Source organism: Schistocerca cancellata, chromosome 2 (genome assembly GCF_023864275.1).
Source record: "Schistocerca cancellata isolate TAMUIC-IGC-003103 chromosome 2, iqSchCanc2.1, whole genome shotgun sequence".
NCBI classification, from domain to species: domain Eukaryota; kingdom Metazoa; phylum Arthropoda; class Insecta; order Orthoptera; family Acrididae; genus Schistocerca; species Schistocerca cancellata.
The window spans coordinates 798,273,911-798,285,963 of record NC_064627.1 but is presented as its reverse complement, the minus strand read 5'-3'; the positions used below and the strand labels follow the sequence as shown (position 1 = coordinate 798,285,963).

Here is a 12,053-nt window from a genome sequence, read left to right as displayed (position 1 = left end):
GGTCATGCTCATATAACTTCTGCAGACCATTCAAATAAAAGGTCTTTGATTTTGAGTTCAACTGAGCATTCACAGCATCAATTACTACATCATCATTGTCAAATCATTATCATTGAGGTCTTTTTTAGGTTTGGGAAAATAAAAAATTCTGATGGAGCCAAATCTGGAGAATATGGCAGATGGCGTAAAAATTCAAACCCGCAGTCATATAGAGTTTCCAGTGTTGTGAGGGCTTTGTGCACTGGTGTGTTGCCCTGATGCAAAAGAACTCCACACAACAATTTTCTGTTTCCCTTTTTTTCTTTATCTCTTCTCTAAAATAGTGCAGGAAGGTGCAATAGTATGATGCATTAATAGTTATGCCCTTTTGCAAGTAATCCATCATAATTACCACTTCTGCATCCCAGAAGACCGATGCCATCACCTTACCAGTTGATTTTTGCACCCAGAATTTTTTTGGGATAGGGGATGAATGATGTTTCCATTGTTGTGACTGTTGTTTTGTCTCAGGATCAAAGTGTTGAGCCCACATTTCATCCATTGTCACATATCTAGCAAGAAAGCTGTCTTCATCCATTGGCAGATGATTTCTTCACAAGACTCTACACACTCCCATGTCTGCTCTGCTTTCAAGTATTTTGGGACCACCGAGATTAAACTTCCTGCATTCCCAAAATATCCACAACAATGTCATGAGCACACCCATGGGAGATTCCAAATGTTGTTTCATTGAGCTGCAGCATCGTTTGATGATCCTACAAAATCATATTGTGAATTGCAGTCACTGTTTCATCAGTGGCAATGGTGACAGGCCTTCCACTCCTTTGCACATCTTCCACACTCGTTCTTCCATGTTCAAAGCTGGACGCCCAGTTTTTCACTGTTACATAAGATGGAGCACTGTCCTTAAATGTATTCCACATGTCCTCTGCAATTTCCTTGGGCATCATTCCCTTCAAATGAAGATATTAAATCACAGCATGGTTCTTGATGCTCCTGAAATTTTCCATATTGCTTACATTATGGTATCGAACGCATCCTAGTGGAAAAACTAACGAAGCTGGAGCTGTGAAATTTGACTTGCATACCCACAAAAGGTCACCATAAAAGTAAGTGGTGATTTTTGAGCAAGACATTATGGTAACTATCTCAGGCTAGAAACTTTTTGACTGTGCCCCATATATGTAGATGTAGAGTGGTGTAACTTTGAAAATTTCTTGTGTGAAAGGGACATTGATATGTGGCTGTGATTGATCCATCACCTCTCATTTGGTAGCATCATATTTGGCTTGGTTTGTATCTGAATGTGTGTGGAAAGGGGACTACTTGCACATCTAATTGACAGATGCATCCAGTCTAACTAAATCTGTGTCCATCCCAGTGATTTCCAATGTGTTTCTCAGGCCTATTTTTAGGTTAAATTCTTCCAGAGCTACAGTATACATATAATTCAGTTGAAACAGTTACTAGCAGAACAAAACTGCAACTTTGATGAAGCCCAGGACATTTAAAAAAAGTGGCAATTAATGTCTTCCTTCAAAACACCATTAATAGAAAAAAAAAGACCTTCTCATATTCACACAAAAATATGAAACTACAGGTGGAATCTCGACAGAACATCATGGAAATCATTGAAACTGAACAGATACATATTGATGGGTACAATTTAAAATTGTACTGCTATAGAGATAATAAGAAGAAATGTGTGGGGTTCTGCTTATGGAAAAAAAAGTTAAGTCCCAGGGTTTTTGAATTAATGAATATTGTACTGAACAACTCTTTGAATGCTGTCACAAAATAGTGGATTAGTAAACACACAGTTATTCTAAACGTTCACTCTGAAGTGAAGTGTAAGTAGTGAGTTTTATTAAAAATGGAATTTAGGAATTTATTGCTACTTATCATTTATATTATTACATTTCAATTACTTTGAACATGGGCATTATCTGAGAACTGATTTTTACATATTTTTAGAAAAAGGGTTTATATGTTATAATTAATTGTATCAAGCAGTTACTTGAGTTGATGGAGGTGGGAAGGCACTAGGGAAGGATGCAAGAAGGGTGTAGTGGGAAAGAGGCAGGTCTTTGGACAGATGACTTTGTGGGTGCAAAACAAGACAAAAAAAGTATGGAGGGTGCAACAAAAAGAGATGTAGGGTACAACAAAAAGAGATGTAGGGAGGGATAGGGGGAACTGAGTTATGTACTTTTTTTTATCTTGTTGTGGTGCTGTGAAGACATCATTCTGCCCAAAGTCCTGCTGCTTTCCTGCTACCCCATCCTTGTATCCTTCCCAACACATTCCACACATCCATGAGCTCAGGCAACTCTTTCAGCAATCAAGTATCAATAATTAGTATTGCTGTGGCCATGGGAGGATGCATTTGGGTGTCTGTGTAGTTGTGTGTATGTGTTTCCTGTTGCTGGGAAAAGAGCTAGTGTTCAAAAGGTAATATGACTGCTGATTTTCTATTATGTTAACTGTGTTCCACACATTGATTCATTATAGGTGAGTAGTTGGCAGTGCCTTATTTTACATATTGCTCCATCAAGGAATTTTCATTTTCATTATTTACCATAACTACTGTTTGTATTAGTATTTTGTTATCAATAGGTCTTGGAGGTGTTTTTTACATTATATAATACAGAAATAATTGTAGTAGTATCTATAGATTTTTGGAATAAAAAGTCACCTATACTTATGTTATTATTATGAATGGAGCATTTAACATTACCAGCTTTATGAAAATCTCTTATAAATTTCTATATTTTGTGCATTATTCCGTATTTTACATTTTTTGGCATGAGTAAATCAGAACCATACAATGACTGAAGAAAGGATTCTCATGTAATCTTATCAAATATAAATCAAACAATGGAAACTCCGGGTAGGAACATTAGTAGTCTAGGAAAAGACAGATTGCTACTCACTGTAAAGAAGACACACCAAGATGCAGACAGGTACAATAAAAAGACACTTACATAAAGCTTTTGGCCACAGCCTTCAGCAGTAAAAGAGAGACACACACCATTCACATACACAAGCAAGCAGACCTCATGAACACATGACTGTCAACTCCAGCATCTCGGGTTGGAATGCAACTATCACGTGGGATGCAAGCAGCAAATTCGAGGCAGTGGGGAAGGGGAAAGGATAGTAGTCTAAGGGTCAAGAGAGAGAGAGAAATGCTGTCTGGTGGAGTGTGCAGGTACTAGACTGCCAACAGGCACAGCACCAGGAGGTGATGGAGCAAGGAGCAAAACAGATGAGGACTGGGGAAAGGTGAGTGTGCGCATTGGCAGAGGACTGCAAATAAACAGGGTGGGAGATAAGAATGGGAAGGAGATGATAGGACAGGGGGTGGGGGCGGATGGGGGGTGGAAACAATTGGGTGGAGGGTATGGGGACAGTATGTTGGGCATAGGTTCCTGATGAAGCGAAAGCTTGAAATTCTGTGTGTGTGTGTGTGTGTGTGTGTGTGTGTGTGTTTTATTGTGTCTGTCTACCAGCACTTCCCCGTTTGGTAAGTCATGGAATCTTTGTTTTTAATATATTTTTCCCATGAGGAATGTTTCTTTCTATTATATATATATCTAAAAAGAAAGATGATGAGACTTACCAAACAAAAGCGCTGGCAGGTCGATAGACACACAAACAAACACAAACATACACACAAAATTCTAGCTTTCGCAACCAACGGTTGCCTCGTCAGGAAAGAGGGAAGGAGAGGGAAAGACGAAAGGAATTGGGTTTTAAGGGAGAGGGTAAGGTGTCATTCCAATCCCGGGAGCGGAAAGACTTACCTTAGGGGAAAAAAAGGACAGGTATACACTCGCACACACACACATATCCATCCACACATATACAGGCACAAGCAGACATTTGTAAAGGCATATATAGATGTATATAGATGTCTGCTTGTGTCTGTGTATGTGCGGATGGATATGTGTGTGTGTGTGAGGGTGTATACCTGTCCTTTATATATATATATATAAAGCACAGGTATACACTCGTGCACGCACACACACATATCAATCCACACATATACAGACACAAGCAGACATATTTAAAGGCAAAGAGTTTAGGCAGAGATGTTAGTCGAGGCGGAAGTGCAGAGGCAAAGATGTTGTTGAATGACAGGTGAGGTGTGAGTGGCAGCAACTTGAAATTATTGGAGATTGAGGCCTGGTGGATAACGGGAAGAGAGGATATATTGAAGGGCAAGTTCCCATCTCCGGAGTTCGGATAGGTTGGTGTTAGTGGGAAGTATCCAGATAACCCGGACAGTGTAACACTGTGCTAAGATGTGCTGGCCATGCACCAAGGCATGTTTAGCCACAGGGTGATCCTCATTACCAACAAACACTGTCTGCCTGTGTTCATTCATGCGAATGGACAGTTTGTTGCTGGTCATATATATTTTTCCCATGTGGAATGTTTCTTTCTACTATATATACAACTCACACACACATGACCACACTCTCTGGCTGCTGAGGACACACTGTGAGCAGCTTCATGTGATGGGAGATGCAGCCGGATGGCTCCCTGTTTCCTTGCTACCTTCACCATGAATAATCAATAGAGTTGAAACTTCAAAATTCTTTGGAGTCCTTATGATGAGAATTTAAACAGGAAAAAGCACTTTTAGAATTACTAAAACAAATTAGTTCAGCAACAATTCAACAAATGTTAGTGAATTTCATATATGAAGTCTTCATGGGTTGTTATTTCAGCCACATTTGCACTTACAATAATTGCAAATATTGGGGAGGGACAAATCAATATGTTGCCATACTTTGCATATTTTCATTCAGTGTCATAAGGAATAATGTTCTGGGGTAACTTGTCTTTGAGAAAGAAGGTCTTCATTGTACAAAAACATGTTGTAAGAATAATATGTGGTGCTCACTAAAGATCTTTTTTTTAAAAAAGTTGGGCATTCTTACTACTGCTTCACAGTATATTCATTCTCCTATGAAGTTTGTTGTAAATAATACACTGCAGTTCAGAAGAAGCAATTATGTTCCTAATTACAATCCCAGAAGGAAAAATGACATTTATTACTTCACATTAAAGCTGTCTTTAGCACAAAAAGGGGTGCACCACGTTGCAACTGAAATTTTTGATCACTTACCTAGTGACATAAAATGTCTGACAGACAGCAGGGTAAAGTTTTAAAACAAACTGAAAAAATTTTTCCTTGACAGCTTCTACTTTGCCATAGAAGAATTTCTGTTATTGTAATGTGTAAAAGGTGGTGATTAGTAATTACTGACTCACATCTGTATTATTTTTTTAATGAGAGAGAGAGAGAGAGAGAGAGAGAGAGAGAGAGAGAGAGAGAGAGACAACTTATAAATGTTCAGTGTGCAGCCATATTCACAAATTTGTGAATGTAAAATGACTAATTCCACATCATTTTGATGTATCATGCAAAATGATCCATTGAACTTGAAACTAACTAACTAGCTAACTAATGTACTGTATGCTTTCCTCTTGTGAAAATTACCAGTATGTAAATGGTTATAAGCTTTGTCAACCCATTTTATGTCTTTCAGGGCTGTCTATCGCAAAGCAGACATCTATCTTCTTGACGATCCTCTTTCTGCTGTTGATCCACATGTAGCAAAAAATCTCTTTGATCAGTGTATTACAGGACTACTCAAAAACAGCATATGTATCCTTGTTACTCACCAGATTCAGTTTCTACATCATGTAGATGAAATAATTATTCTTCAAGATGTAAGTCTTATTTTGTTTTGTAATATATTTTGACAACTTTATTTTTGAATACTGTGACAAACACTGGAAATAAGTCTTGAAATTTATGACTAGGTGCAGAAGTAGAGACTACAGCTTATCACTGTAAAGTATACTTTTCCTATCCTACATTTTATAAGTTGCAAGGAAAAACACTGTATAAAGTGCAGAAATTCATAATGACATTATCTCAAAAACAAAAATTGAAAGATCATTAATGTTCACTAGAAATAACAAACACAAAGTTTACTGTCATGATAAGTGATCCATGGGAAGTGTCATCCCATATGGCTGTAGGACAGGGTCCAAAGAAGGACTGTGCCAGTGGAGTAGCATAGGCATGATGACAGTGTGAAGCAGAGGGCAGTGTCCTGGCATGTCTCAGTGACTTCCAATAAATGGACTGTAAGGGCAACTGAACTGTACTGTAACTAGAACTGGAACTGAAACTGACCTTTGGTTGATAGCAGCACTGCCAGTTTTCTGATGCATTTGTTGTTTTGAATCGTAGCTTGTGCCCCTTGGTGGAGCCTGGAAAAAACGATGTATAAACTTACTGTTCATACACAGCACAATGTAGTAATATTTGATGCCTATCTTGGACATTTGTAGGTGATGGAAAGGCAACCATGCTTGGTTAAGACTGGCAGTGGACGAGTGTGGCCTATTGCCAATATACAACAATACTAATGAGCAGTAATGATAGCATATGTTTACTCACTGTTTGTAATGTGAGCTAGCTGAGAAAAGGAATTATCTGTTATTAATTTCAGGGTGTGGTTCGAGCAAAAGGCAGTTATTCTGAGCTTCAGGTGTCTGACCTGGATTTTGCTAAACTTATGAATTCTGAGATCAGAGATAAAAGTGCAGAAGAAGACAGTGGGCCTGAAGATGAAATAGAAAAACAAGAGTTCATTGAGGTGAGCTACATTCAGACTTACACTAATCCAGCCTTTGGTGGTCATGCATATCTCTCCCATCCACCGAGCGAGGTGGCGCAGTGGTTAGCACACTGGACTCGCATTCGGGAGGATGACGGTTCAATCCCGTCTCCGGCCATCCTGATTTAGGTTTTCCGTGATTTCCCTAAATCGCTTCAGGCAAATGTTGGGATGGTGCCTTTGAAAGGGCACGGCCAATTTCCTTCCCATCCTTCCGCCACCCGAGCTTGCACTCCGTCTCTAATGACCTCGTTGTCGACGGGACGTTAAACACTACTCTCCTCCTCCTCCTCTCCCATCCATAGGTTATAAACGTTTTTTTAAGCAATCTGCTGTAGAAAAACTTTTCATCTACTGGGACAATGCTTACTACAAATTTTTCTTCTCATAAATTCTCACTAAACCACAAGATATGTTTAAATAGTGTGAAGAGTTAAAGAAAGTTAACAAAACTTGCAAAATGCACACTGTCAGCAGTGTTCATAAAACTATCTTCCTTGCTCGGAGACTTATTTGCAGTATACAACATTCATATCAGTGACTGTATTTCTTATTATGACAACTTGACTGGTATCCTTTATTATATTGATCTCTCAAGGAATTATTTTTTCTCTGAAAAATAGTAGTTGACTGTATTCTTTCCATTAAACTGCATATTTATTTCCAATTATAAGTCTACCTTATCCATCATATTTTATTGTTTCCTGTTGCACATTCTGTGTTCCTTGATTTTAGATGGTACTATATTACCATGGCATCTCATTCTAGACATTCATTCTGAATAGTGTCATATGAGTGGGGGGACAAAATAATAGGAACGGATTAATAATTGCTTCTTGAATAATAAAAAAAAAAAATTGGAAAGAATAATTGAAAGAAATTGGAAGGTACACATATGCTGGGTTCACATTATTTGGTACTAATATAAACAGACCTTCAGTGTCAATACATTTAAGATCAATATTCATCATTTAAAGTTACAAACTTCTTCTCACTAGTTCCATTGTGCATAGAGCTGGTTATGACAATACTGATACGAGATAGCTGCTCCTGAAAATTCCTCGTGTCTGTTTTGAACCTCCTGATGCAGGATTATCGGCGCAGACGAAATGATGAACAGATGGATGTGACTGATGCAAATATAAATGTGACTAAACTTGCCTTCCTAATGACTTCTATAACACTTTTTCACAAATGGTTGGAATGCACATTTTTAAACAGTACTGGGATGGCCAAGCTAGTCATACATCTGCCTGCTATGACTTATAGAAACAAACTGGTGAAGATACAGAAATTAAGCAGTTGAAGAACGTTTCTCTTCTCTTTTTTTGTATCAAAAAATTATCTCTGGCACAATATAACTTGTTACTTTACCATTGGTTTTATGTACTTAATAGCTTACATGTGTAAAAAGAAAAGAATGAAGGAAGAAAAAAATAATATGATTCATTATAATTCACTATATTGAAGGCACTCCTTCTTGATAGGATTTATGCAACATGATGTGTGAATGAATGAAAATGTGAATAAGAATTCTGTAATTTGCCATCAGCTCACCCTTTGTCTAAAAATGTTCTTTTTGTCCATCATCAACATTTCTCTCTTTCTCTCCCTTCCCACCCTTTTTTCTTCCAATTCAGACTGTGATCAAATCTCACAAGAATATGCATGCGTGGTTAAGTATACTGTTTTTAAGAACTTGTAATAATTATTCTGGTTAAAGAAGAAGAATGATGTTCACCACACTTATATCTTTGTGTTGATTATAGTTTACAACATCATCCTTGTTCAGAAAACACAAATTTACACTACATCATGATAATCTTCTTATGAATTTACAACAATTAATACAGTTAAAAAAGCAAATGGATGTTTATAATTTTGCAACATATTCATGACCTTAGTTTACAACTTTAGCTTTTCTATAAAAGACACAAATTTGAAAATTAAAAGGTATTTACAATTTTACGATATACACTAATATAAATTGTGTTACTGACTGAAGGATGGCTTTGGCATGAGTAGTGCCCTCCACCACACACTGCTTGGTGGCTAGTGGATTATGTTTGTAGATGTAGATATGTAGATAATGTAAAATTATGGATTGTGGCTCAAAGTTTTACTTCTACCTAGGCGCAGTGATGTCATCTAAAAGAAGTGAATAATTTAATTGGGTTTTCTCATTTAACAATAAGTGTGGGGATATGCACATCTTTTTTAATTTCTAGAAATCTTAACTGCCTGAGTTTTTCTCCTTTTCATCTGTATGTAAGACATCTGCATATATTATGTATTCATGATTTTGTTGCAGCAGTGTTCTGCAAAGGCAGAATTAGACTTCTTCCATCCCAAGCTCCTATGATGTTGTTTAAGCCTGGCACAGATTGACCTCCCAATCTGTCCAACATAGTAAGATTGACACTCCCAGCATATGACATTATAAACTCCACTTTTTGTGATAGCTGGTTGCTTGTCTTTTGCAGTGAATTGTCTGAAGGACATAGGAAAGCACCGAGAAACTCTTTACCTTCAAAATGTTATGTATCCTGTCCGACATTTTTTCTCTTAAAGGTCATGTGCAGCATGTCTTTTCCAGTTTTTGCACAATGACATAAAATGTCTGACAGGTAGCATGCACATTTTAAATTCAACCTGAAGTCGTATTTCCTGAACTACTCCTTCAAAAACTGGAAAAGAAATGGTGCAGATTACTTTTTACAAAGAAACTATCAAGCAGGAGAAGTAACATTTTGAAGGGAAAGGGTTTCTTGGTGCTTTTATATGTCCCTCAGGCAATAAGTAGTTGCTTGTTCAATGCAAAAGACAAGCAACCAGCCATCACAAAAAGTGAGGTTTATAAGATCATATGCTGGGAGTGTCAGTCTTGCTACATTGGACAGACTGGGTAGTCAACCTTTACCAGACTTAAAGAACATCATAGATTAGATTAGATTAGATTAGATTAGATTAATCCTAGTTCCATGGATCATGAATACGATATTTCGTAATGATGTGGAACGAGTCGAATTTTCCAATACATGACATAATTAGGTTAATTTAACAACATACTTAAGTTAATATAACAACTTTATTATTTTGTGTGTTTTTTATTTTTCTTTATTTTTTATTTTTATTTTTTTTATTTTTATTTTTATTTTTTTTATATATTTTTTTTTAATATTTTTTTTCTTAATTTATATCTAAAAATTCCTCTATGGAGTAGAAGGAGTTGTCATTCAGAAATTCTTTTAATTTCTTCTTAAATACTTGTTGGTTATCTGTCAGACTTTTGATACTATTTAGACTTTAGTGCCAGTATAATTCACCCCTTTCTGTGCCAAAGTTAGATTTAATCTTGAATAGTGAAGATCGTCCTTTCTCCTAGTATTGTAGTTATGCACACTGCTATTACTTTTGAATTGGGTTTGGTTGTTAATCACAAATTTCATAAGAGAGTATATATACTGAGAAGCTACTGTGAATATCCCTAGATCCTTAAATAAATGTCTGCAGGATGATCTTGGGTGGACTCCAGCTATTATTCTGATTACACGCTTTTGTGCAATAAATACTTTATTCCTCAGTGATGAATTACCCCAAAATATGATGCCATATGAAAGCAATGAGTGAAAATAGGCGTAGTAAGCTAATTTACTAAGATGTTTATCACCAAAATTTGCAATGACCCTTATTGCATAAGTAGCTGAACTCAAACGTTTCAGCAGATCATCAATGTGTTTCTTCCAGTTTAATCTCTCATCAATGGACATACCTAAAAATTTGGAATATTCTACCTTAGCTATATGCTTCTGATTAAGGTCTATATTTATTAATGGCGTCATACCATTCACTGTACGGAACTGTATGTACTGTGTCTTATCAAAATTCAGTGAGAGTCCGTTTACAAGGAACCACTTAGTAATTTTCTGAAAGACAGTATTGACAATTTCATCAGATAATTCTTGTTTCTCAGGTGTGATTACTATACTTGTATCATCAGCAAAGAGAACTAACTTTGCCTCTTCATGAATATAGAATGGCAAGTCATTAATATATAATAAGAACAATAAAGGACCCAAGACTGACCCTTGTGGAACCCCATTCTTGATAGTTCCCCAGTTTGAGGAATGTGCTGATCTTTGCATGTTACCAGAACTACTTATTTCAACTTTCTGCACTCTTCCAGTTAGGTACGAATTAAACCATTTGTGCACTGTCCCACTCATGCCACAATACTTGAGCTTGTCTAGCAGAATTTCATGATTTACACAATCAAAAGCCTTTGAGAGATCACAAAAAATCCCAATGGGTGGTTTTCGGTTATTCAGATCATTCAAAATTTGACTGGTGAAAGCATATATGGCATTTTCTGTTGAAAAACCTTTCTGGAAACCAAACTGACATTTTGTTAGTACTTCATTTTTACAGATATGTGAAGCTACTCTTGAATACATTACTTTCTCAAAAATTTTGGATAAAGCTGTTAGAAGGGAGATTGGACGGTAATTGTTGACATCAGATCTATCCCCCTTTTTATGCAAAGGTATAACAATAGCATATTTCAGTCTATCAGGGAAAATGCCCTGTTCCAGAGAGCTATTACACAGGTGGCTGAGAATCTTACTTATCTGTTGAGAACAAGCTTTTAGTATTTTGCTGGAAATGCCATCAATTCCATGTGAGTTTTTGCTTTTAAGCAAGTTTATTATTTTCTTAATTTCAGATGGAGAAGTGGGTGAGATTTCAATTGTATCAAATTGCATAGGTATGGCCTCTTCCATTAACAGCCTAGCATCTTCTAATGAACACCTGGATCCTACTATATCCACAACATTTAGAAAATGATTATTAAAAATATTTTCAACTTCTGACTTTTTGTTCGTAAAGCTTTCATTCAATTTGATGGTAATACTGTCTTCCTCTGCTCTTGGTTGACCTGTTTCTCTTTTAATAATATTCCAAATTGTTTTAATTTTATTATCAGAGTTGCTGATTTCAGACATGATACACATACTCCTGGATTTTTTAATAACTTTTCTTAATATAACACAGTAGTTTTTATAATTTTTGATAGTTTCTGGGTCACTACTCTTTCTTGCTGTCAGATACATTTCCCTTTTCCGGTTACAAGATATTTTTATACCCTTAGTAAGCCATGGTTTGTTACAAGGTTTCTTACGAGTATATTTAACTATTTTCTTGGGGAAGCAGTTTTCAAATGCATTTACAAAAATGTCATGAAATAAATTATATTTTAAATTGGCATCAGGTTCATGGTACACCTCATCCCAGTCTAACTGCTGTAGGCTTTCCCTGAAATTTGCAATTGTTAAATCGTTGACTGAACGT

General features: G+C 36.5%; 1 protein-coding gene across 2 annotated transcripts in view; it reads left to right on the top strand.

The window, feature by feature from the left end:
• LOC126162652 (probable multidrug resistance-associated protein lethal(2)03659) overlaps positions 1–12,053 on the top strand; it is a 481,199-nt gene that overhangs the window by 260,404 nt on the left and 208,742 nt on the right. For both annotated transcript variants that reach the window (XM_049919289.1, XM_049919290.1), the window contains 2 exons: positions 5,562–5,745; positions 6,537–6,683. In XM_049919289.1, the coding sequence (XP_049775246.1) occupies positions 5,562–5,745; positions 6,537–6,683 (331 nt within the window). The remainder of the gene's footprint in view (positions 1–5,561; positions 5,746–6,536; positions 6,684–12,053) is intronic.